At 37.1% G+C, this 26454-nt stretch overlaps 1 protein-coding gene across 3 annotated transcripts in view; it reads right to left on the bottom strand.

The window, feature by feature from the left end:
- Positions 1-26454, bottom strand: part of NDC80 (NDC80 kinetochore complex component) — a 48111-nt gene that overhangs the window by 10839 nt on the left and 10818 nt on the right. For all 3 annotated transcript variants that reach the window (XM_034996326.1, XM_034996325.1, XM_034996327.1), the window contains 7 exons: positions 22843-22932; positions 20255-20348; positions 18934-19040; positions 18041-18185; positions 14437-14642; positions 9436-9588; positions 6294-6383 (listed from right to left, as the gene is read on the bottom strand). In XM_034996326.1, coding sequence (XP_034852217.1) covers positions 6294-6383; positions 9436-9588; positions 14437-14642; positions 18041-18185; positions 18934-19040; positions 20255-20348; positions 22843-22932 — 885 coding nt within the window. The remainder of the gene's footprint in view (positions 1-6293; positions 6384-9435; positions 9589-14436; positions 14643-18040; positions 18186-18933; positions 19041-20254; positions 20349-22842; positions 22933-26454) is intronic.

The following is a 26454-nucleotide window of genomic DNA, read 5'->3' as shown; positions in this document are numbered from 1 at the left end:
TTGAATTTCCATCACTTCCTGCCTCCCATCAACCAAAATATTTGTATGAGACTTTTTCCTTCTTCCTTCCAATCAGTTTCAGGATGCAGGATACCCATTTTCCTCATGAGGAGAAACAACCACTTCAGCTCTTCTCTAGACCCCAAGCCTTAGTATTTCTTCATGAACCACATTCAAATCCATCAATCCCTTTCCCTCCTAATTTTTAAAACTTTACCCTCTTTCCCTTGAACTCTAACTCTCTCATCTTTAAACCCAAACAAGCCCCTCCCCCACCCCTCCAAAAATGAAAATCTTTCCCATACACCACTTTCTAACTACTGTTCCATCTTTTCTCCTTAGACTCAAACTTTTGTAATGGTCTAATTTGTAGCATTCGCTGGAAAGTAGACTATTCATACTATAGTATCTTCTACTACCATTCAAACTTTAATCCACAGCAATACGCTTTCTGGCTCCTCTGCTTCATGAAGTCGCTTTTGTAATGGTCACCATTAACATCTTAATTGTTAAAGTCAATGAACATCTTTCAGACTTAATCTTATTTGATATCTGAGTAACATAAATAGTTGATCACTCCCTTCTGAAATCCCCTTCCTTGGTTTCTACGACCATGGAAGCTCCTAGTTTTTTCTTTAAGTCTTGGGAGGTCCTTCTAATTCTTCCTTATAGGTTTCTCTTTCTCTGCTTGTACTTTGGTTGTGGATGTTCTCCCAGGATTCTGATCTTGGCTGTATTCTCATCTGCTCACTTGGGAGAGCTTGCTCTTTCATTTTCACACCTGGGAAATCTCCTGGCTTTAATTAACTGCATGCTAAGAAATACCTATTTATATCTATGTACACACTCCAACTGCCTACAGGACATTCTCCACTCTGATATTCTGGAGATCTGAATCTCAGCATATCCCAGCCTGAAATTCTTTCTTCTACACCCTTCTCTTGTATTCTTTATCAAGGCTCTAGAACATTACCACCAAAAGATTCTCTCCTTGACCAAACTACTCAGCTCTTCTGAACTGTCTTCTCAAAGAGGCTGACTTTTTGGCTTCTGTGTTTGTCTTTGTATTGTCCAGTTTTAGTAAGAATAATGCTTAAGACAGTTTAATCAGAATCCCTAACCTCAATATCTACTCAAGTCCCTCCTCCTCCAACATCCTCCAGCTGTTATCTGGTCACCTTGGCCTGCTTTCAGCAAGAACGCTATTAGGTTGGTTTAGATAGTATTCTCCTTTACCCCCAGAGTTTCTTCTCAATCATACTTTATCTACTGATCTGTACCCTACTCTCCTTGGTTACAAATTCCCCTTTTTTGTTGTTGTTGTATTTGGAGTTGAGCCTAATCTCTCTCACCTACTAGAAAACCTCTTTGTAATAGTTCCCCTTGAATGAAGTCTACCTTACTTCCTTTAACAAGTGTCATGAATAATTTTTCTTTTTCTTTAACATCATATACCAAAGCTAGACACCGGAACATTCTTAATTTCTCTCTTCCTTAACCTTCACATCCAAATGGACCACTAATTACATTGTTTCAATCTTTAAATCTCTTTTTTCCATCCTCACTGCAATAGCGTTGGTTTGAGTTTTTACCATTTATCACTTAGGATACTGTTAGACTTCCAAACTGTGTGCCTCTAGTTTCACGTACTTCTAAATTAGCCTTCAAAATGCCAACATTATGGGCTAACTAAAATACAAGGGTGTTGTGCCCTGACTTAAAAATCTTCAGGGGCACCCGGGTGGCTCATTCAGTTAAGTGCCTGACTTCTGATTTTGGCTCAGGTCATGGGATCGAGCCCCGCGGGCCCCACATCCAAATGGACCACTAAATTACATTGTTTCAATCTTTAAATCTCTCTTTTCCATCCTTACTGCAATAGCCTTGGTTTGAGTTTTTACCATTTATCGTTCAGGATACTATTAGGCTTCTTAACTGTGTGCCTCTAGTCTCTTTCCCTTTCTGTAGCCATTTGGAGCGCTCTTTTATTTGCTAAATGGGATGCTACCTGCTAATCCACAGAATGGTAATGTAAAAGACAGTTTATAATTTCTTACTTCTTAGATTTCACTAGAAATTAAAAGTTTCTAAGGGTTAAAAATTCTAGTATGTGTAATTAAAACTGCTAGAAATAATAAGGGAGGGTGCCTGGGTGGCTCAGATGGTTAAGCGTCTGCCTTCAGCTCAGGTCATGATCTCAGGGTCCTGGGATCGAGTCCCGCATCGGGCTCCCTGCTCCTTGGGAGCCTGCTTCTCCCTCTGCCTTTCTCTCTCGCTCTGTCTCTCATGAATAAAAAAATAAATAAATAAATAAAAAATAAAAAAATAAGGGAAAGACATTCTATGTGTGGTCAGGGTTGTAAGATTGGAATGAATTTAGGAGTTTTTTTAAAAAGATTTTACTTATTTATTTGAGAGAGGAGAGAGAACTCAAGTGCACGTGGGGGGGGTGGCGGGGGGTAGGGGTTGTGGGGAGGGTAGGGAGAGGGAAAAGCAGACTCCCTGTTGAGCAGGCAGCCAGGATGCGGGGCTTGATCTGTATACCATGCTTACAAGTCTCCAGCAAAGCAATTTTATTTTTATTTATTTATTTTTTAGATTTATTATTTGACAGAGAGAGAGAGACAGCGAGAGAGGGAACACAAGCAGAGGGAGTGGAAGAGGGAGAAGCAGGCTTCCCACTGAGCAGAGAGCCCGATGTGGGGCTGGATCCCAGGACCCTGGAATCATGACCTGAGCCGACGGCAGACACTTAACTACTGAGCCACCCAGGAGCCCCCTAATAAGACCCTTTATTTCAGAATAATTTTTTTTTTTTTTCAGTTTATGACTTCCTTGTCCTGCCTTAAAAATTGTTTTCCTTTAGAGTTCTTGTCTAATTGCTAAATGGGATGCTGCCCAATTTCTGACTTGCTAAATAAAGCCAATTAGATCTTTAAATTTACTCAGTTGAAATTTTATTTAACATTTAGTTATTTTAATTCATTAATTTATGTTTAACCATTACTATTTCAAATAGCTGTTTTACCTTATGCTATCTTAATTTGGTTAAATTGTCAAATTTTATTTTTTTATTTTTTAAATTTTTTAAAAGATTTTATTTATTTGACAGAGAGAGACACAGCAAGAGAGGGAACACAAGCAGCGGGAGTGGGAGAGGGAGAAGCAGGCTTCTCACGGAGCAGGGAGCCTGATGCGGAGCTCAATCCCAGGACCCTGTGATTATGACCTGAGCTGAAGGCAGATGCTTAAACGAATGAGCCCCCCAGGTGCCCCAAACTGTCAAATTTTAAAAACTGTTTTAGTCTTTAGTCTCTGAAGCATATGAAACATTACTGATCTTTCCTTCTTTTCCCCCTAGTTTTAAGACATAACTAATATATACCATTGTATAGGTTTAAGGTGTACAAAATTATGATTTAATATATGTATATAATGTGAAATAATTGCTACAGTAAATTTAGTTAGAATCAGGGCTTTTTCAAAAGTCTTCCCTACTTTGGCTTTTATAGCATTTCTCCTCCTGTGATTGTTCTCCGACTATTTTGTCCTTTTTTTTTAGATCTTATTTCTTTATTTGAGAGAATGAGTGAGAGAGAGAGTGTATGAAGGGGGAGGGTCAGAAGGAGAAGCAGACTCCCTCCTGAGCAGGGAGCCCGATGTGGGACTCGATCCTGGGTCTCCAGGATCATGACCTGAGCCAAAGGCAGTCGCTTAACCAACTGAGCCACCCAGGCGCTCCTTGTCCACTTCTAAGAGTTTTTCCCAGAACCTCCTTCCTTTGCCTATCTCTTAAGTGGTGCTGTTTCTCAAGATTTAATCCTCTGCCACTGTCCTCTACATAGTCTAAAAAATATCACCCACATTTGGGCTCAAGTACCACCTATATGGTAAAGACTCTGAAATCTGTATTTTCAGATACAATCTCTCCCCATGTTCTGAATCTATTGCTTCGGCTTCCTTTTGGATGGCTATGTTCTGCAGACAGCAAGCTCAACATCTCTAGTACTGGGCTGGTTAGCTGCACTCACTTTTTTCTCCCCAAGGTTGCCCACACTGGAAAAATGGAAGTTACTGTTGGTACTTCTTTCCTTCCCAGCTTTCACCATCTGCCAAAAAATGCTGGAGTCTACCTCAACATTTCCTAAACCTGTCCCCTTCCTTCTATTTCTACTGTAATACTTTGGTTTAACTTCTTAACAATTTCAGTTGCTTCCCCACAAGTCACTTTTTTCTGTGCCCAAAAGGGTTTTGAAAAATGCAAATCTGATTAGCATAACTGCAGGTCAGTCTTTTTCTCCAAATGGGAGCTTATATTTCATTCAAACTTGTTATATTTATCTTCGGAATATTAACATTGGGCCTAGCCTATACTATAGTACGCATTTTTAAAAAAAGATTTTTTTTTTAAAGATTTTATTTATTTATTTGACAGAGAGAGACACTGTGAGGGAGGGAACACAAGCAGGGGGAGTGGGAGAGGGAGAAGCAGGCTCCCGGCTGAGCAGGGAGCCCGATGCGGGGCTCGATCCCAGGACCCTGAGATCATGACCTGCGCCGAAGGCAGACGCTTAGACTGAGCCACTGAGGCGCCCCTAAAAAAAGATTTGTTTATTTTAGACAGAGAGAAAGAGAGAGTATGAGCATGTCAGGGGGGGCAGAGGGAGAGAATCTCAAGCAGACTCCCCACCGAGCATGGAGTCCTGATCCCAGGACCCTGAGATCATGACCTGAGCTGAAATTAAGAGTCAGATGATTAACTGAGCCACCCAGGTACCCCACCTATAGTAGGCATTTTATAACTCCTCCGGGCCTCCCCGCCAAGTTTTCCTGCCTATAGCCTTTAAAAACTTTCAAGTCAGTTTGAAAGTCTACAGGTTCAGTGCCCACTCCAACAAAAGAGAGAAACCAAACTGAAAGAAGTGAAGACTTCATCTTAAATGACCTCACACCTGCAGAGTACCTGTTAAAGCAGTCATAATTCCTTATCTTCTTTCCACTGTGTGATGTTACAGAAACCCCAAATTATAATAACAATAGTATCATGAAACTGCCCACTTATCTAATGTTAACTATTTGCTATTTTTGAGGAGTGGGGATTCTTTCTAATACAAAGTAAGTTTTGATAGAATTTGTTAACATGAAAAAAATGTGGGTTACTTGCATAATTTGTGAAATGCATAGGTTTGTTTTTTTTTTAAAGATTTTATTTATTTATTTGAGAGAGAGAGAATGAGAGACAGACAGCATGAGAGGGAGGAGGGTCAGAGGGAGAAGCAGACTCCCTGCCGAGCAGGGAGCCTGATGCGGGACTCGATCCCGGGACTCCAGGATCATGACCTGAGCCGAAGGCAGTCGCTTAACCAACTGAGCCACCCAGGCGCCCCAAATGCATAGGTTTTATTTCCAGATGAGAAAAACAAGTTTCTATTCTGAGTAAAGATAGGATTTTGTATCTTGGAATCTTGAAATGGCATAATACTTCTTGAAGAGCTGAATTAACTAGGGTTTTCCTTCAATTGTTTGTTGTCATATAAACAATACCTTTTGTGTGCAGTTGAGAAGTAGCTTCTTAACTTTTTCTTAATCAACTTTAACAATATTTAAAGGTTACTGAATCAATAATAGAATCAGTATCTCTCTCAGGGATATTGGTCATTTTATGTTTCAAGTATCTTAGAAGCAGGAACTTTCTGAAACCTACTTTTGGAAGTAGACTTTTATAGGCATTTGAGTTCCCCTGAATTTCATGGTGCAGAATGAAAAGTGTGGTTAATAAAAATCTCTTAATTTATCATGGCTACTTAGCCTCAAGCCCCAAATGATACATATCTACTTTTAAGATAGCCATCTCAAATTCCTTATAGTATAAAGAGATATTAAGGGGCTCCTGGCTGACTCAGTCCGAAGAGCATGCAACTCTTGATCTCAGGGTCTTGAGTTTGAGCCCCATGTTAGGTGTAGAGATTTAACTTAATATAAAACTTAAAAAAAAAAAAAGGTATATTAAGTTATCTCAAGTTGAAGGAGGCAATTCTCCATTTAAAATCAAGGATAATTTACTCAGTAATTTATTTCATCATCAATGATATGTGTAGCCTAAGATGTTTAAGTTATTTAAAAAATTACTTCAAATGTTTCTAAGTCAAGGGTATACCAAATTCTCATTTTCCATAATATCTTATTAAAAATTCATTCCTTAAAAGCTACACATTCATTCCATAGAAACTACAAACCACACTTAAGTGTTAAAAAATCTTATTTTTGCTTTTAAAAACTGTTTTGTTACTTACCTGTTCTAAAGTATCCTCTAACCCCATTTTTTTATTTAGAGCTTTATTAATTTCTTCTTCAGTTTGGTTCAAGAGTTCCTTGAGTGGTACCTATAAAATATATAGGAATATGGGTTACATACTATATACCTAGTACAAAATTTCTCATGAGGCATCTACACATTGTGATAGAAGGAGCCACTTTTAGAGGAAAAAAAGTGAAGCCATGATGTTTTTAAACTAAATTAATACATTATAAATAAGGCAAAAAAGTAATTTTTTTTTTTTAAAGATTTATTAGAGAGAGAGACAGTGTTCATGCAGGGGCAGGGGCAAAGGGAGAGGGAGAGAATCTCAAGCAGACTCCCTGCTGAGCGAGGAGCCTGACGCAGGGCTTGATCTTTCATGGGGCTTGATCTTTCGACTCTGAGATCATGACCTAAGCAGAAACCAAGATGATGCTCAACTGACTGAGCCACCCAGGAGTGCCAATAAAACTAATTTTCAATGTAATTTCTATAACTATAGAATGCAACTTGCTTTTGGTTTTGAATACTTGCAAAATTTTAGATTTGCTTATGGATTCTGGAGATTCACTGCTATTATTTAAACATTTTTTATAAGTACACTTATATTAATGCAGTATCTTTCTTGAAAACAATTTATATTTTTCTCTTAATCCTTTTCAACTGTTTAATCTTACAATTATCTGCTTATATTTCTTCTTTCTGCTATTCATTGGAATTCTGTTTTAATAGCACAAGATTTGAAACATAGCATATGTCCACCAGCCAGGACCGGTTGAATAAGCTACACAATGAAGACTCTGAGACTGCAAAAAGAACCAGGAAGATCTCGACATACTACTGCAGAGAGATCGCCAGGGTGGGTTGTTCTGGGAATAAAAGCAAGGTGGGTGTCCAGAACATGCAAATGTTTACCAGTTCATTTAAGAATGATCAAAGTCAGGAACAGCCAGACGGAAAAGATGCATAGGGCAAGGTACTTGGAAGGGGTGCAGAGCTTCCATACCCTCTGGGTGTGCCCTGCATCCCCATGTGTTCACCAACCTTGAAGCTCTTATTGCTTGTATTTCTTATGTTTATCCTCTATTCTACTAATTTTCTTTCAACACAGTACTTCATTGTTTCCCATCATTTTTTTATTGAGGTCAAACTCACACTTCAAAATGATTAAATTGAAATAATTAAGTTAAAATGAATTTAACATAAAACTACCTCTTTTATTTATTTATTATTTATTTTTTAAAGATTTTATTTATTTATTTGAGAGAGAGAATGAGATAGAGAGAGAGAGCATGGGAGGGGGAGGGTCAGAGGGAGAAGCAGACTCCCCGCTGAGCAGGGAGCCCGATGCAGGACTCGATCCCGGGACTCCAGGATCACGACCTGAGCCGAAGGCAGTCGCCCAACCAACTGAGCCACCCAGGTGCCCAAAACTACCTCTTTTAAAGCGTACAGGTCAGTGGCATTTAGTACATTCAGTGTTGTATAAACACCACCTCTCATTCCAAGTGATCTTCATCACCAAAAGAAAACCCTGTGTGTTACTATGTTTTTAGTAGGTCTTTTGAAGTTATTGCTGAGTTTTAATTTTGGCTGCTCCTTTTTGAAAGATGCAATGCCTCTTTAAGAACTCTTCTCCAAATACTACTTGTAACAGTTGGGGTTGCTCCTTCTGGATGCTATTTCTATTTTTATTGTTCTATTAGTATGTAAAACTATTTTCAGAGATCACAATAAAGCCTTTCCCTCTTTTCTTAGAATGTGAATTCTTTTTGTATTGGGTAATTCTTTCTACACTGATTTGATGCAGGTAATTATTTTTCTTTCTTTTTTTTTTTTTTTTAAAGATTTTATTTATTTATTTTACAGAGAGAGACACAGCGAGAGAGGGAACACAAGCAGGGGGAGTGGGAGAGGGAGAAGCAGGCTTCCCGCGGAGCAGGAAGCCCGATGCGGGGCTTGATCCCAGGACCTTGGGATCATGACCTGAGCTGAAGGCAGTCGCTTAATGACTGAGCCACCCAGGCGCCCCGGTAATTATTTTCTTGCATCAGTGTCAAACTACTCAAAATAGTGGGTGCGTAAACTATCTGGCTGCCAGCCTGTCTGTCTACCTGCCTACCTAGCTACTGCTTAAGAAACAATTCAGTAAAAGACTGTATGTTTACTGGGTAGGTTTTTTCTGTTGAAAATGAGTCCAGCTTTATTTAATCAAAGTCTGTTCACCAATAAATTGTGATCTCTGGAAAAGTAGGAATTGTATCTTTCTGGGTATTTCATCTCCAGCACCTAGCTGGTATGGAGCATAGTATGTACTTAATCAATAATTTATTGAATGAATGAATGATTCTCAAGGGAAAAATGCATAGCTTTAGACTTTGACATTCTTTATTCAAAAACTATGTATTTTGAAAAGTGTCATTTTTGAGGGGGCCACTAAAATACTAAAATCTGTGAATAATTGAGAAGTTGCAATAGAACGATTTAAAAATTTTCTCCAAATTACATCATTGGCCACATTTAAAAATTAGGTGCAGATTTTTCATTATTGACTGCTGGTGTTACTTAATGCCCTATTATATTTCATGCCTTCACACATGCCTTCAATGTGTGTCCTTGTGCCTGAAGCTTTTTCCCCAAAGACCATCCCAATAAATACCTCAACTTTCAAGATTTCATTCCAGGTTCACCATCTCTGTGGACACTTTTCTTTCCCCTCAGTTCTGGCAAGAATTGATCTCAATACCATACCTTGTAAACACCTCTAATAAAGCACATATATAGCAATTATTTATTTATGTCTTTCTCTTCTCTAAGTAGCAACTTAAGAGCAAGGGTCAGGTAATTTTTCTCTTTATAATCCTGGTGTCTATATTAAATATAATCAAAGTTTCTTTTGGTTAGCTAAGTAAATAAAGTAGGTAGAGAGAAAGAAAAGGCTTTATAATTCAAAGAGGACGGTACAATAGCGACTTTTAAGTACCAAAACGAAGGAAGATTAAAAGTTTCAGAGTTTTATTTCTATGTTCAGTCCTCAGTTATAAACACGCTGAAGTTTAAACTCTTACTTATAAATAAATGAACAAGACATTAGTCATATCATTTAAAAATCTTTTGAAGTACTCATGATTACTTACATAAACTTGAGCTCTGTATTTGACAAGGCAGTTGGCTCCAGCTTCAGGATTAAACTTAATTTCAAAGTCATAACCTTTGGAATTTTCAGCACCCTTAGGGATAAGTTTTAATTTTCTGGCCAACTTGTGATACTCTGATAACTGTGTTTCAATCTGTAAAAAGAGAACACAAAAAGAAACATTAAAGTAAACCAAACAGCCCCATTCCATATGGTTTTCAATTGACATTTCTGCAATTACACATAAAAATTATAGTATTTTTTGTAGTTTAGTAATTTGGTTTATTTTAGTAGTAAGGGTGGCAGTTTCAAAATAAAATATAAAGGTATATATAAAATAAAAGAATGAAAGGTTTTATTCACACTAAATCTGTGGGATAATTTAAAAACTGTAATTAATTAGTAAGCAACATACCACTGTTCTTTCATTTACCGGACAAATAGTTTGGAATGAGAATCAATATTTAGGTATTAACTAAAATTTACTTTTTAAGGTGTCAGAAAAATTATGAAACCAAACAAAACTTAGTATTGTCAATGTACAAAATAAAATATTTCATTTATCCAAAATAAGTGAAATATAATAATTTAAGTCACAAATGTTATGTTAACAAAAATATTTTAATAACAATTCCATATTTCCTGGTCTCCTTCCCTGTCTTCAGGGCTCTGTTCAAATTACATTATCAGAAAGGCTTTTGCTATAATATAGCCCTCTGAATTTCTCAATCCTCTTTATTTTTATTCATAACACTTACTACTATCTGATATTACTTATTTAATTTACTTTCATTGTAAGCTCCATGAAAACAGTCCCCTCAGGACTCAGAACAGTACTTGGCATTTAGTAGTACTTAATATTTGATTAAATAAACGAATTTGCAGAGTCTAGACAATTTATTTTCATACTGCTTCCTCCATTTAATACACACATAGTTTCTCACCGTTGTTACCTATCCACAAAACTGAACACTTTGAGTGAAAGAATGCAATGAGGGAAGAGCACCCATTGAAACTTGCTTAATCTGTAATTTCCAAAAATTTATCAGCTCTCAAAAGCAATGCTACTTAATATATTACACTTAAGATTTTTTTTAAAGATTTTATTTATTTGCGAGAGAGAGAATGAGAGACAGAGAGCATGAGAGGGAGGAGGGTCAGAGGGAGAAGCAGACTCCCTGCTGAGCAGGGAGCCCGATGTGGGACTCGATCCCGGGACTCCAGGATCATGACCTGAGCCGAAGGTAGTCGCTTAACCAACTGAGCCACCCAGGCGCACTACACTTAAGATTTTTTAAAGTTATTTATTTATTCATTTGAGTAATCTCTACACCAAGAGTGGGGCTCAAACTCATGACCCCAAGATCAAGAGTCGCAGGATCTTCAGACTGAGCCAGCCAGGTGCCCCTAATTTAAGAATTCTTATTAATGAATCAGGAAATAATTTCAACTACTCTAATTTGTAATATAGTAGCTCTTCAGGGATTACTAAAATGTATAGCTCTGTTTGTTCTTTTACTAAATGGTTTTATACGTAGTTGCTTCTGTTCTTCACTAGGATTTTATTTAAATGAAAACAGTTTTCACAAGCCCATGCACTTTACCAGTCTAATTGCAGGGAGAGCAAATGTGTGGCACATTTATTCTTCCCACAAGCAATTCAGACAGTGAAAACTGATCACACATTTTCCTGATCAGCAGATGCTGGCTCTCTATTTCAACATAGAGATCCAGAAGGCTACTATCAGCCAGAGGTGGCATGTGGAATAAAAATTAATTCAGAAAAAAAGATGATGGATCAAATGTTGATGTTAAATTTTTGCATTCTGCTATCATTCTTTAATCTCTTTCATCTAGTACCCTAAGGTTTTCTTCTCACTGTGTATGGCTTACTCTGCCCTAATCAGATCACTGCTTACCTATTTCCCATATAATTTTCTTCTTTCAGCCTGATCCTCCAAAATAAAGAATAGCATTTATACAGCTAATCTTAGCCAACTAAACTCAAGAGCTCACCTGGTCCAGAGATTCATAACTTCCCCATTCCCACACAGTGCTTGAGAGATAAAATATATTAATGTTTGTTGAAGGAACTCATTTCAGATTCACTGATGTAGTTTAACCATACCTCACTTTATTAATAAGGAAACCAAGGCTATGAGAGGTTAAATAACATGCTGAGTTCACACAGATATGTGATGGAAAATCCAGGGTTAAAATACAGGTTTACCAAATTCTAGGTTCAAAGACTTTTGGGATCACCACTACAGTCTACTACTTCTTCTTTTTTAAAAGATATTATGTATTTGACAGAGAGAAAGAGACACAGCGAGAGAGGGAACACAAGCAAGGGGAGGGGGAGAGGGAGAAGCAGTCTTCCCGCTGAGCAAGGAGCCCAATGTGGGGCTCAATCACAGGACCCTGGGATCATGACCTGATGCTTAATGACTGAGCCACCCAGGTGCCCCTACAGTCTACTTCTTATAAATGTCTATCTTTCTCCTTAATACACAGGGACAGAGATTACCTAGAGGGTTAGGATGAGGGAGTAAAGATAGTCAAGGCAAAGCAAAAGTATGGTGAGACAGGGATTAAAAAAAGGAGGCAATGTTTACTGCACATGAAAAATTACATATGTAGGTATGCAAAATACAGATTTTTAAAAATACAAAATAGTTAAAACCTGACTGATTAAGAAACCATTTGTATCATGCCTATAATGTACTTTATAAGGTGACCAGGATGAAAAACCAATATTGTCTCTTTGGGCAAAAAGAGCTGCTTTGTTTGATCTACTTTTTTATTTTAACAATAGTGATAAATATAAGAAATAATGTATTAAGGAAAGTGCTGGAAGTAATAGGATAAAAAATGCCATTACCTCTGGAGCAAAACAGAGACTAAATTTTTCTCAGTGAGGTATAAATTTTAGTACTATACCTACCAATAAACAAACATTGTACCTGAAAATACTAGGGTAGAAAACTTCAAAATTTAATTTTGAAACTCTCTAGTTTATTTTTTCCATTAAAAAAGAGAGAGAGAGAGAGAGAGAGAGAGCCCTTTGAAAGACACGATTTATTACCTTTTCTTAAAAGAGTCTTAACTTACATAATTTTTCTTAGGAATGCAATAGTGTATATAGCAGAAAAAAATCACTTTGGAACTATTTGATAGAAAAATATTATTTGGTCCCTAGACAACCTGTTAACTTATTGTTGTTTTAGAATATACTGGTGTCACATTCATGATTATGCTAAATCATTAAGAAAAAGTTCTTGTCTACTGAGAGCTACATTAAAAGGTAAGAGTAAAGAGTGCACAGCTAGCAAGGCAGAAGTATAGAATATTTATAAGGGACTGCCAACAAAAATAAAGATAAACTTTATCTAGAAATTCATATGGCCAGTATGCCCACTTTCTCAACAATGTTATCTACAAGGATAATGTGCTACCTCTAAAACTGAAATGAAGTCAAATACTTTGATTCTGGTGAAGGTCACTAGTGACTGCTGTTACCAAATCTGACAGAAACTTTTAAATCCCGTTATTGCCTTTGATACTGCTAATTCCTTCCTGACTTCCTTTTTCAGTTTCTGTCCTCTTGACCTCTCTGGCTAGTCCTCAGTTACTTTTAGGCCTCTCTTAAGGGACCTTTGTCCACTTTAAGATGCTGGTGCTCCCTTCCTCCTATGCATTCTTCCTTGGTGAATTCATCTACTCATGTGGTTTCAATCACAATACATTCTGATTTTTACTTAGTCTACAATGCAAACCCTCATATTTTATGCTGAGGTTCAGACTCACAGAACAATAGCCTATTAGAATGCCCCATGGACATAACAGGTTCAGCATACCATCTCTATTCCTGACTGGCCATTTCTCTTCTATGTTGGAGTGAGCGGTACTATTGCTTGCCCCATTGCCCAAACCAGACACTGTGAATGCACCCTTTGTCTTTCATCAAGTCTTATTCCCTCTACCTCCTAAGTAGTCAGAAGTCACCCACTTCTTTGAATCTCCACTAGCATTATCTAAATTCAGCTCATAACTTCTCACCACATTACTGCCACAGATCCTTATCTGTTTTGCTCCCTTCCAATCCATTTTTCACATGACCAAAAATGAGATCTTTCTGAAATGTAGTATCTGTTTAAAAATCTTAAGGGCTTCTTGGAGCTTTCAGAATAAAGCCCAAACTTTTAAATATGAAAAGAATCTTTATTGTCTGGTCTGTGCTTTTTCTCTTGAGTCTTCTCTTTTGCTGTGCCCCTATCCTTTGCTATTAAGCTCCAGCCATATGAAAAGATTCTGATGTCAGAGTACAACACGCAATTTTCTCTTTGGGCTTTCCCATATACTTGTTTGCTGACTCCCCTACCCTTGCCAAGATAACTTACTTACACTTCCCAATTCAGTTCAGGTATTATCTCTTCAAGGAAACCTTTCTAAAAATCACCTCATATATCTTCCCACACCACAGACACTACATCTGGGTTAGGAATACTATATGCTTCCTTAATACCCTGTGCAAACATTTTTTAGAGGTCTGATCTCATGGTCTCATATCAACTAGATTGGAAGTTTCTTGAGGGGAGAGTCTGTCTTTTTATCTTTATTCTTCTAAGCTCAGCATGGGAAGTGGCACACAGCAGATGTTAAACAAATGTTTGAATAGTGACTAGGTAAATGAAGAATCGACTCATATCCTCTTCTAGAATAAAAGGCATGTGATTTATGAACATTATTTTCATGTACTTAGAGACATTTTTGCTTATTTCTTGGTTCACTGCTAAAAAGTACGGTCTACCTTAAATCTGACTGAGAGAAATTGGGGTGTTACTGAATTGACATAAAGGGATGAGTGTGTTTTAGTAAAATGTCAATGTTAAAAAGTTTTAACTCTTAGCCAATTTATTCTACCGACTCAGTTTTTCTTAACAGGGATAGACCTTTACAAATGTCAGCTCTAAGTTGCCACTCTGGAAATGGTATGACATACCGCCTCTTTGCCTCTGGCATATTTTAGCTCTTCATTCCACAACTGCTGTTGTTCAGCTTCCAGGTCCTTGGTTAGTTTATTAATGGTCTGCTGCAGTTCATTTCTTTCATGATTTATTCTCTCGATGTCTGCAACTGAGTACTTCTGGTTATCGACAATATTCTGTAGGCGAGTATTCTCCTGTTTCATTGTTTCATATTCTAGTTCTGCATTAAAGAAAACAAATTTGTTAAGTTCTTTCAATTCCTACAAAGAAATTGAGGCCATTATTTATTTATTTTTAAAACATTGCTGAACCAGATTTTAATTTTTTTAACTCAGTCTCTACACCCAGTGTAGGCTCAAACTCACAACCCCAAGCTCAAGAGTCGTACACTCTACCAACTGAGCCAGTCAGGTGCTCCGATGCCATTATTTAAGAGACTTGATTAATAGGTCTAAATTTCCAGGTTATTTACATGTATATTTTTCTCTTCTCTTTTTGGGGGTGATTCTATTTGATCCCACTTTGGTAATAACATTCCTGAAAGATGATACAATAAAAGTTTTATGTTAGAAACTTACTTCCTTATTGGCTTGCATGATTTTCAGAAAGTGCTACATGAAAAAAATATGGCCTCACACATAATGACTAGGATTAAGAATTATTACACCTAAGAGGGATAGTCTGCCAATGACCACTTCGAATGCTTTTAATATTCCAGCATGATTCTCTGCAATAAGTCAGAAAACCCACAAGTTTTTCACAAATATAAAAATATTTATGTTCAAATACATCACTTTATTCTTATTTCACTGACATTTTCAGTAGTTTGATCAAATATTAAGTCACTACAGCGGTTAAGTTCTTGCTCTATTTACCAAAATTTGTTTGTTTTTTTTAAAGACTTATTTGAGAGAGCGAGCGCACACGCAAGTACAGGTGGGAGGGGCAGAGGGAGAGAGAGAATCTTAAGCAGATTCCACACTGAGCACAGAGTCTGATGTGGGGCTTGATCTTGATCCCAGGACCCCAAAATTATGACCTGAGCTGAAACCAAGAGTCATACGCTTACCTGGCTGTACCACCCAGGCACCCCTCTATTTACCAAAATTTGTAAGCAAGAATGACTATATTATTTTACTAAGACAAAATGGTACTTACAAACAGCAAATGATTATACAAAGGGCAAGAAAAGTTATCAAACTTAAAATATTTGGGGTTATACAGGATGGTGTTTTCCAACCTGTTATTCATAGCTTATAAAGAATAGGATAGTACTTTTCTTTTTTTTTTAAAAGATTTTATTTATTTATTTGAAGAGAGAGACACAGCGAGAGAGGGAACACAAGCAGGGGGAGTGGCAGAGGGAGAAGCAGGCTTCCCGCCAAGCAGGGAGCCTGACGCGGGGCTCGATCCCAGGACCCTGGGATCATGACCTGAGCCGAAGGCAGACGCTTAACGACCGAGCCACCCAGGCGCCCCAATAGGATAGTACTTTTAAGCAGGCTGGGGTAGATGGATGAGAATATGCATGACCAAAGGGGCCAAGACAATCATTCCATGGGCTGACAGGATCAAGATCTTGGCTTTGTTATAACTCATTTGTAGCACTGTACTTGGAAAGTTCCACACTTGAGCTCAAAATAAAAATAGCTGAAGTAAAATTTTATACATTTATCACAGGAATCTGCACAAAAAATCCACAATGTACATTATTCTCTCTCTCTCTCTCTTTCTTCCTTCCTTCCTTTCCTTTCTGTCTCCATACAGTTTTAATAGGTCTCTTTGATTCTTGGCCATGAGTGACTTTAAATAATCATGAAAGTTAAAATATTCAGAACAAAAACATCGTAGGCTATCAAATTATTATCACAAACTAAATCAATCTGGAATGGCAAATGATCGCTAAAATATATCTCTCACCTCTTTAGCTTGCAATTACTGGGAAAAAAATTCTCACAAGAAAAGTAGGAAGTACGAAAATTCTCTTAATAAATACCAATGAGGAAGACAGAATATTATAAAGTATTGATTTAATTGCATTACAAATATTGCTATAATAAAAAATTAGTCTATGGTTTCTTGTCATCATGGAGAACAAACATTAGGGGCCAAATGTAAATTATTTAAAGGCTTGGTTTAGAGAAAATCTAATATATGTAATCAGAGTTATTTGGAAAAAAATAACCTGATTTAAGCAAATACTCCATGTAATTATCTTTGACTTGATGGATGGTTAATATTACTAATACTAAGCATTAAATCAAATATCCTAGGGACTATCTACACAAATCCTATGTGGGACAGACACAGCCTGTAAAATCCTACAAGAATAAAACTGAAGCAGACAAACACCTAGAAAAATAGTACAATAGGTCCATAGAGTTATTCATTTTGCCATCCAATGGCTCTGTGATTTATGAATACGTTGCTTTCCTTCTGGCAGTAGAGAAACATCAATCCATGTGTTACAGTATTTTCAATTTTATGATTATGATTGATACGTGCTTAAGAAAAACAAGATTAGGAACACACAGGATATAAATATGTTTTCTTTAATTGGGCTTTTGCTTCCAAAGAATTGTAGTATTTCCATCTTTTTTTTTTTTTAAGATTTTATTTATTTATTTGACAGAGAGAGACACAGCGAGAGACGGAACACAAGCAGGGGGAGTGGGAGAGGGAGAAGCAGGCTTCCCGCCGAGCAGGGAGCCCGATGTGGGGATCGATCCCAGGACCCTGGGACCATGACCTGAGCCGAAGGCAGACGCTTAATGACTGAGCCACCCAGGCGCCCCTCCATCTTACTTTTCAAACAGCTTAAGCTGCCAAGTGGCTTAGAAGGTAGTGAGGGAGGATAAGACCATTGTAGCAGCCTGAAGCCAGCAGAGAATTAAGAATCTGGCTTATTAATTACAAGGTGGAATAGAATATATATTTATATTAGGCAGCATATGTTTTTAGGTTAGGTCCCTTTTAGCTTTAAAAAATCAGACACCTGAAAACATGTAGCAGGTTGAATAATGGTCACCCAAACATATGAAATCCTAATCCCTGGAATTTGTAAACATCTCCTTATTTGGAAAAGGGGTTTTTGCAGATATGATTACATTAAATATTTTGAGATGAGATTGCCCTGGATTATCTAGTGGGTCCTAAATGCCATCATAAATGTCCTTAAAAGATAGAGGCTATGAGAAATGGACACAAACAGAAGAGGAGACACACATACAGAGAAAAGGCAATGTGAAGATGAAGGTAGAAATTGGAGTGACATGGCCAAAAGCTCAGGAATACCATCAGATAAGAGAAGCTGGAAGAGACAAGGAATGAATTCTCCCCTAGAGTCTTTGGAGGAAGCTTGGCCATAATAAATTTTGGACTTCTGGCCTTTAGAACAAATTTCTATTGTTCTAATCTACCAAATTTGTGGTATTTTTTTATAGCAGCCTCAGAAAACTAATACATGTAGAAGGCATTGAAAACTTGGTGGCCTGCTATAGCCATTCACCATTAAAGGAAAAACAATATGGATGACAAAGCTGTCTCTGTATGTGATTAAAACCCAGGCAGGTCCCCATTCCAGTATGAATGTCCTCTTTTAGCATTGGTTGTGCTTACCTACTCTAGAAATTTCTTCATCAAGCCCATTCAATTTCTGGTCAAGAATGGCTGAATGAGACTCCAAATTGCTCATGTATGCCTGATATTTTTGAACATCTGCTTGTAAGGAAGTTTTCAATTTTCTCAATGACTCTAGACGATTCTTTAAAAGAAAAAAAACCATATTATTCTAATTGATAACCATTCCTTTACTTGAAAATAACACAATATTATTTAAATTCATCTTAGAAAAAGGTGTATTAGCGTTTCCTATCTCTTTTAGAGGAAGCCAAAGAACTAAAAGGTAACTTTGCTGTTATTACCTAATTAAGAAGATGTACTTTTCAGGAAGTCAGTTTGGGATACAAAAAGTCAAGGGTCAGAATTAAAAAGCACAAACATTTAAAATCTGATATTTTACAGAACAGTCTGGGCACTTCAGTAATATAACACCCAAAATAAAATTAGGTATCTGGATATTATCATTTAGCTTTTAGAAAGCCCTTAGAATACAGTATATTACATAAACCCACTTATCACCATTCCCTTTTCACTAACTACATAACTCAGGACTTCTTGTAAATTGTGCTCCCTAAAGGTATATAACATGGGGATCTTGTTCAAAAGATCTTTTTGGTCTTATGTAAATAGGTAAGACTCTTTCATCATATTCTGAACACCATTAGTTCAAGACTGATAGATCACAAGGGAAAACAAAGCTCTAGAGATACCAAACATGTTTTCATGGGGAGTTCTATCCTATGTAAAAAAATTAATTTTTAAGAAGCTTATTTTGTTATTTTATTTATTTATTTTTTAATAAAGAAACAGCTGGTATTCTTTAAGGAGATCCAAGAGTCCAAAAGAGCTAAGTATATAAGCCTATTGATGAAATAAGCATGTTTACTAACCGGTTCTTTTTCTCTTTCTTGTTCCAATCTTGCAATCTGTTCATTCAATGCTTTGTTTTTTGCTGCTAATGATTCCAGCTTGGAAGCATCAACATTAAATAAATCCTCTGGAGAGAAAACCCCAAAACTTAGTAAGATCTCAATTCTGCCTAGAAACATTTTTCCCCAGGTCTTCACCATTGCTGTCTCCTTACTTCCTTCTTGGTCTCTGCTCAAAATGCTACCAGTTAAGGATATCCTACCCTCTAAAATAGCAAACCTTTCCCTTCACTACACTTTCTACCCTCTTACTTGCTTTATTTTTCTTCATAGCACTTATCAACCTTTGATTTATAGTTGTTTGATTATTTTCTGTAGTAGAGGTAACCTCACAGGGCAGGGATTTTCTATCTCTTATTCATTACTCTATCCTTTGTGCCTAAATAGTGGCTTGCCCACTGTAGATATACAATAAATACTGTGTGAGTAAATGAATTCACTAAATGCTTTTTATATTAGATCACTATGAATTTTCCTCTTTCAAAATGAAACTTCATTTACCTTGCTCCTTTTCTTATGTCGACAAGCTGAAATTGTCCTATTAGTTCAGGAAGATATGTCCAATGGGAACATAGGAGAAGTGTTTTTACCTTTTGTGCCAATACTGGCAAGGTGATAGTCTCCTGTTTTGATTGATTTCATTGGAGAAACAGTTTTACACATCTTAAATTTATCTGTTTTACCCACCATTCTACCATTTTACATATAAGACTATTTCAATAAAAGAAAAAAACAATTAAATTAATTCCTCTGGAACATTTTAGAGTTAGCTAGTAAACACTGAATGTCCCTAGGTTAAAATAGAGTGGAAACATAAACAATTTCTTTCTTTGGAAATATAATAGTCCATTAACTGTGTGCCACACATTTTGAAGGGACCTTAGGTCTTTTGATTAATTGGTACTTTAATTTCTCAAACAGTAAAGCAAGAATATCATAGGAATAACATTCGCTGATTATCTTCTGTGTTCCTGGTAGTGTGTTTGATACTTTATGTACATGGCCACCTAATCTTGCAAAACTTTGTTAGACAGGTTAAGTAATCTATTAAAGTCACGTAGCCAGGAAGAGGTTTTGCCTCAGGTCTGACTCCAAAATTGGTATTCTTCTGCTTAACTATCACTTCTCTTCACCAAAGAAACAATGAAGACAAAAATTAGTAGGCATCCAAACACATTTAGAGTAGCTCATATAAACACTGGGTGTGGTAAAATGAGCTACAACTCCACGAACAGAGTTTAATACATGACTAAGCAAGCACACTAGGAATGAGAACACTTACTCAACTTTGACTGCAACTCTGCATTCATCTCTTCAAAACTGTCAGCACCAGTCATGAAACTCTCATAGCATTTTATGGTGTAGTCCAAAAACAACTGATTGGGTTAAGCACATTAAGGAAAAAAAGCTATTATTCTCTATTTAGTTTGTTTCATTTTTCTAAGTGAAAATTTAAATTTGAATTAAAAAAAAGTCAGGAATACTAAGTAGTTATAAGAACTCCTATAAATGAGACACAAACCTAGGATATATAATTAATTATGCTGCACAGACTTACTCCGTCTGCTACTTCTAATGTGAATGAGGATAATAAAGAACACTTAAATTTGGATAAAGGTTAAAATTAGTAAACGGTAAAGAAACCATACCTCCAGAATTTTGAGGTCAAACAAGGAAGCTTATTAATAAATATAATTCAACATAAAATGCACATTCATCTTTATGCAATCAACCTTATGAAAAACTTAAATGAACTGATGATGATCTAAGTCCAATTAAACTAAGTCTAGCTGTGAAAATCAGAATGAAGGCTATAGTTACACTGTAACTTCAGTCTAAAAAAATGGCATGGTTAGTAGAGATCCAAATAGCAGAATATTAGCATTCTTAATATTTATCCAAGAGAAAGTAACACTATATTCTGCAGTTATGAGGTGTTTCGGTCACTGAAGATGCATGCTTTGTCAGGAGGTGAGGATGGCTGATAAATAAATATCCCTCAAGACAAATCAATTCCCTTTGTGCTGATTCTCCGCCAACTAACCAACCTTTGTATTACTTGGTTGATATGGAAAGGTTACCCTGAATAGGCAGTATGAGTATTCCTGTAACTGGAAAGGTATACCACTGATGATAAAATAATACATTTTCATTCTATTTCAGATCAGTCTCTTGTGAATTTGGTGACAGTGAATCAGTTTAAGCTTTGTTAATTTTGATTTTGCAGATTAAAAAACAAATTAAATTTCTGCAGTCAAATGCTCTGCTACTAACAAATTGAGTTTCTGGATCCACAAAGGTGAGGCTCATAATTTGGTGAAATTGGGCACTTTGATAACCTTCTTTAAAATATTTTTTTATAATATTCTATACAGAGCAGCACTTTATAATTTCCAAAGTGCTGCCCTTTATATTGTTATTTGAAATAATAGCTAAAATAGCAAGAATAACTTACTGGTTTAACCTGTAGGATAAACGTCAAAAAATTTAATATTTAACAAGTGTTGTATTTGGCTGCAAAATGAGGTACAGATAAATTTAGTCCAGTGCACATATTGCAACATGGGAGGAGAGTTCTCTCAAGAGTAGGATCAAAGGCTTTCTAACTGCTTCTCCAGCAGGGGACATTGCTGAAATAGTAAAAGGTATGGTTACTCTGTTTAAAAAAAAAAAAAAAAAAGTAATGAAAAGTAGTAATAAAAAATGAGACTAAAGTTCTTTGCCACTTTTTTTTTTTTTAATGTCAAATGCTCCAAAGAGTGTAGATTAGAATTAGCACAGAAAATAGTTTTTCTTTTTAGGGACATGCATGGTGATCGATCTTTTACATGTGCTAGGGCACATTAATGTTTAACCTCAATATTATAAATCTATTCCTTGGAGTTGGTGTTTGCTCTATTTAGACACATAAATTTGCTTATTTTAGGAAATAGGGTGGGGTCAGTTACATAGTTTAGGCTCCAATAAAGTATGGCTTGGGAACCAACTTAGACCATGTTTACTTTTATCTCAATCCCTTTTGGAAGTGGTAACTCAGATCTAAGTGGTAATATGCCTAAATAAAAGGCCAAAACAAAACATAAGACCCACATGTAATATTTAAGACTCAAAGACTTATGTTGCCAGTATTGATATCATTCTAAAAGGTACGGGAGAAAAGAAATGTTACATTTATATACAAAACAGTAACATGTTATGATTTAATTCCAATTTCCGTGCATGTTTTACTTACTTAACATTTTATTAAAAAAGATTATTTTAGAGAGAGAGAGAGAGCGAGCGAGTGACTACGCAAGCATGTGGCTGCACATGTGAGAGGAGGAGCAGGGGTGAGGGAAAAAGTCTCAAGCAGAATCCAAGCTGAGCGTGGAGCCAGATGCGGGACCTGATCCCATGACCCGGAGATCATGACCTGAGTTGGACACTTAACCAACTGTGCCACCCAAGTGGCCCACTTAGTTACCATTTTAAATTTCTATGCCTACTTAATTTTAAGAAATGACAATGTGATTCCAAGAATAAATCTATTTATGTTAAAAAAAATTCAATTTTAGAAGTTTTTTGGGAAGCAAAAAGACTCCACTAAAGAGTATATTAATTTTTTTTTAAAAAATATTTTTATTTATTTTTGCGAGAGAGAGAGACAGTGCGTGCGTGCACGTGCACGCACAAGCGGGGGCAGGGGCAGAGAGAGAAGCAGAGCCCCTGCTGAGCAGGGAGCCTGGGGCAGAGCTTGCCCTAGGACCCTGGGATCATGACCTGAGACAAAGGCAGACACTGAGCCACCCAGGCGCCCGACTATATTAATTTCAATAGTTACACAGTTAATAATACCAAGATAACTATAATGTTCGTGGTAATGTAAGGTACCTTATTATGCATAATTCCATCTTCAGTTTCTTCTCCCCAAGGCTGTCCATCATCAAATAAAGGTGAGCTTTCTTTCATGGCATTATGTAACTAGTAAGTACACAAGCAACATATTTAAGTTGATAAAATGTGAGAAAAACACATAGCTTTCATGTTTTGTAACATTTGTTTTAGTGTCATTTTTAGAAGCATTTACATTACTGCATGACAAAGTCTCTAGAGAGGTCATTTTATTGAGCATTAAAATGTAATCCTTCTAATATTTTAGTAACTAAATCCATTAGAATTAAAAAAGGATGGATTCCATATTTAGTTCTATTAAATATGCTGATCTTTATGCTACTATTAATTCATTAAGAGCATATACACACATTTTAATGCAACTCTGAGAATCTAAAAAAAAAAAACTGCCACATAAAAGGTGAACCAAAAAGGATTATTTCTTTTCTATGAACTCAAGTTTGGTGCTTAAATGTTATCCACAGACTGCTTCAGTGTGTATAAAATGAACTTCAGATTCGTTACAATATGAAATACTCAGAAACAGAATTGTTTAAGCTTGAAAGTGATAATACATTACAGCAAAAACAGTCAGATGTTTATAAAGGAAAATTGCTAAAGGTTTTTAAGGCAAATAAATTCCATTTTGGAGCACCTGTTTTTATAATTTTTTTTTTTTTTTTCTTTAATGAGATAGAGAGCATGAGAGGGGGGAGGGTCAGAGAGAGAGGCAGACTCCCTGCTGAGCAGGGAGCCCGACGTGGGACTCGATCCCGGGACTCCAGGATCATGACCTGAGCCGAAGGCAGCCGCTCAACCAACTGAGCCACCCAGACGCCCTTATAAATTGTTTTAAAAATACCACCTTCCAAACATGAAAAAATAACTAGAGTGTAAATGAAACTGATATGAAATGTAAAGATGTAAATGTATATCTAGTATAATGCACACTAAGCTTCTAAGAAAAGCACCATGCATTAGGAATGAAAAGGAGAATGCAGTTTCTGCTAAAAATATTTCATTAATTTTTCTTATCCTAGGACTTACATATCAGATTCCTACGTTCTTAGCCCGGAGTTGCTTGCCATATCTACTTCTTTCCTATTCCAAAGATACTCATATAAGACTCATATAAGAGTTGAAAAGAGCTCGGCTGGGGCTTTGATCATCTGCAGAGCCAAGTCAGCAACCCCATCTGGCTGGAGTCTGGTGCCCAGGTTTGCCTGATTAGCTTCCCGAGAAGAATCTTGCCAGTCTTGGGGTCTGTTCTGTCTCTTTACTCCATTCTGGTAGGGAATCTAATCCATAGCCCTGCCCACTGCTGAATATAGCCTCCAACCCTGCTAATCAGGAAACCTTACCAGAGCTCATGGGAATCTCAATAGCTACCCTCTAGCCCCAGGTATAGCAGCAATTGAGTGGAGAACCTGCTCAGTGGCTCTGCTTCTGCAGACCCAAGACAGTAGCCCTGTTATCTGGGGAGTTAAGCATGCAATTCTCTCTGATTTGATTCCCAAAAAGCCTTGCTGGTCATGAGGCTTGGTCTGAAGCTCCAGGGGGACAGGGAAGATAATTTATGGTGCTGTCCAAAGCTGAATACAGTCTCCAGGCCCACCTGACCAGAAAAACCTAACCAGAGCACCTGGGTATATGTGTAACCTACCTGACAACTCTGATTAGAGTGGCATTGGAGTGGAGAGTCTGGCTGGTGGCCCTATCATCTGCAGGGCTGGGATGGTGGCCTTGTTAGGCCAGGGAATTTGGAGTTCTGCTTAATTTGAACCCCAAACAAGAGCCTTTCTAATCTTGAAGCATGTATGAGGGCCCCCTCCCAGGTGTGGAAACTAAATTGCAGTTTTGCCTGCTGCTTTTTACAGCCTTCAGCCTGCCTGACCAGGAAACCTAACCAGAGCATATGCGATGCTGTGTAGCCCATCCTACAGCCCTACTTACAGTGACATTTGGAGAGCACAGCTCATGGCCTTCCTTGTATGTAGAGCAAAACCAGTGGTGGCTCCTTCTATTCAGGGAATTCAGCACATACTCATACCATTGGTTTGTGACTCTAAACAAGCCATGCAGGCTTTGGGGCTGTTCTGTTGCACCATGAGGGCAGGGAAGCTAATTTACAGCACTGCCTATTGCTGAGTATGGTACTCAGTCCCAACTATCCAGGAGATCGTGGCGCCTAACCTATAGTCTCATTTGGGCAGGGAACCGTTCTCAGACAGTAGCACTTCCCCCTCTCCCCTAACCTCACAGCTTGGGCAGTGACCTTTCCCAAAACTAAACCCTGATATAAGCCCCACCTGCCCAAGTACGTTACCAGCTGAAACATCTAAACCCCCATCTGAGCTGACTGGTAAAGAACTGTCTCTACCAAAGAGAACCTGTCAAATGTGGAAGAAGAGACCACTTACTCAAATGTGCAGGTACCATCATAAGGAATCAGGATCATGAAAAATAAGGTAAACATGACTCTACTAAAGGAAACTAATAAAGCTCCAATAACTAACCCTACAGAAATGGAGATCTATGAACTAATTCAGAATAATCCTCTCAAAGATGTTTAGTAAACTATAAGCACATACTAAACAAAATTAGAAAACAATGTATGAACAAAACAAGAAATTCAACAGAGAAATTAAAAAAAAAAAAAGAATCAAACAAATGAGAGCTGAAAAAAAAAGACTGATCTAAAGAATTAAACAGAGAGCTTCCAAAGCAAAGTCAACCATGCAGAAAAAGCAGTCAGTGGGCTAGAGGACAGGACATTTGAAATTATCCAGTCACAGAAACAGAAAAAAAGAATGAAAAAGAGTGAAGAAAGCCTATGGGACTTATGGATCATCATCAAATGATACAGTATCTGCATTATGGGAATCTCAAAAAGAGAAGAGAAAGAGAAAGGCACAGAAAGTATAAAGCAATAAGAGACTTAAAGCAATGAGATGAAAGTATAAAGTATAAAAAGAAAGTATAAAGCAATAGGAGACTTAAAGCAATAAGTCCCAAATGTAGGAAGAAAAATGGACATCCAGATCCACGAAGCCCACAGGACCCCAAACAGGGCTATGTTGAGACATATTAAAATTAAATTGTCAAAAATCAAGACAAAGAATTTTGAAAGCAGCAAGAGAGAAGGGAGAAGTTACATACAAGAAAACCCCCATAAGACTATTCGTGGAATTCTCAATAGAAACTTTTTAGGCCAGGAGAGAAAGGGATGGCATATTTAAAATACTGAAAGGAAAAAACCGTCAACCCAAAATACTGTATCTGGCAAAACTGCCCTTCAGAAATGAAGGAGAGATATAGACTTTCCAAAATAAACGCTGAGGGAGTTCACCACCACAAGACCTGCCTTACAAGGAAAGTTACAGGGAGTTATTTGAGTGGAAGCAAAAGGTGCTAATTAACATTGTAAAAACATATGAAGGTAATGTAAAACTCACTAGTAACAATAAACATACAAAGTCTGCTTTTCTAATATGGTGGTGTGTAATTCACTTATGACTCTAGCTTAATAGTTAAAAAATAAATGTATTAAAAAGAACTATAACTGCAATAACCTGTTATTGGAAACACAATATAAAAAAGTATGTAAACTGT

Source organism: Mirounga leonina, unplaced genomic scaffold (assembly GCF_011800145.1).
Source record: "Mirounga leonina isolate KUSES-001 unplaced genomic scaffold, KU_Mleo_1.0 Mir_93, whole genome shotgun sequence".
NCBI classification, from domain to species: Eukaryota; Metazoa; Chordata; class Mammalia; order Carnivora; family Phocidae; genus Mirounga; species Mirounga leonina.
This window is presented reverse-complemented; position numbering and strand designations above follow the sequence as displayed.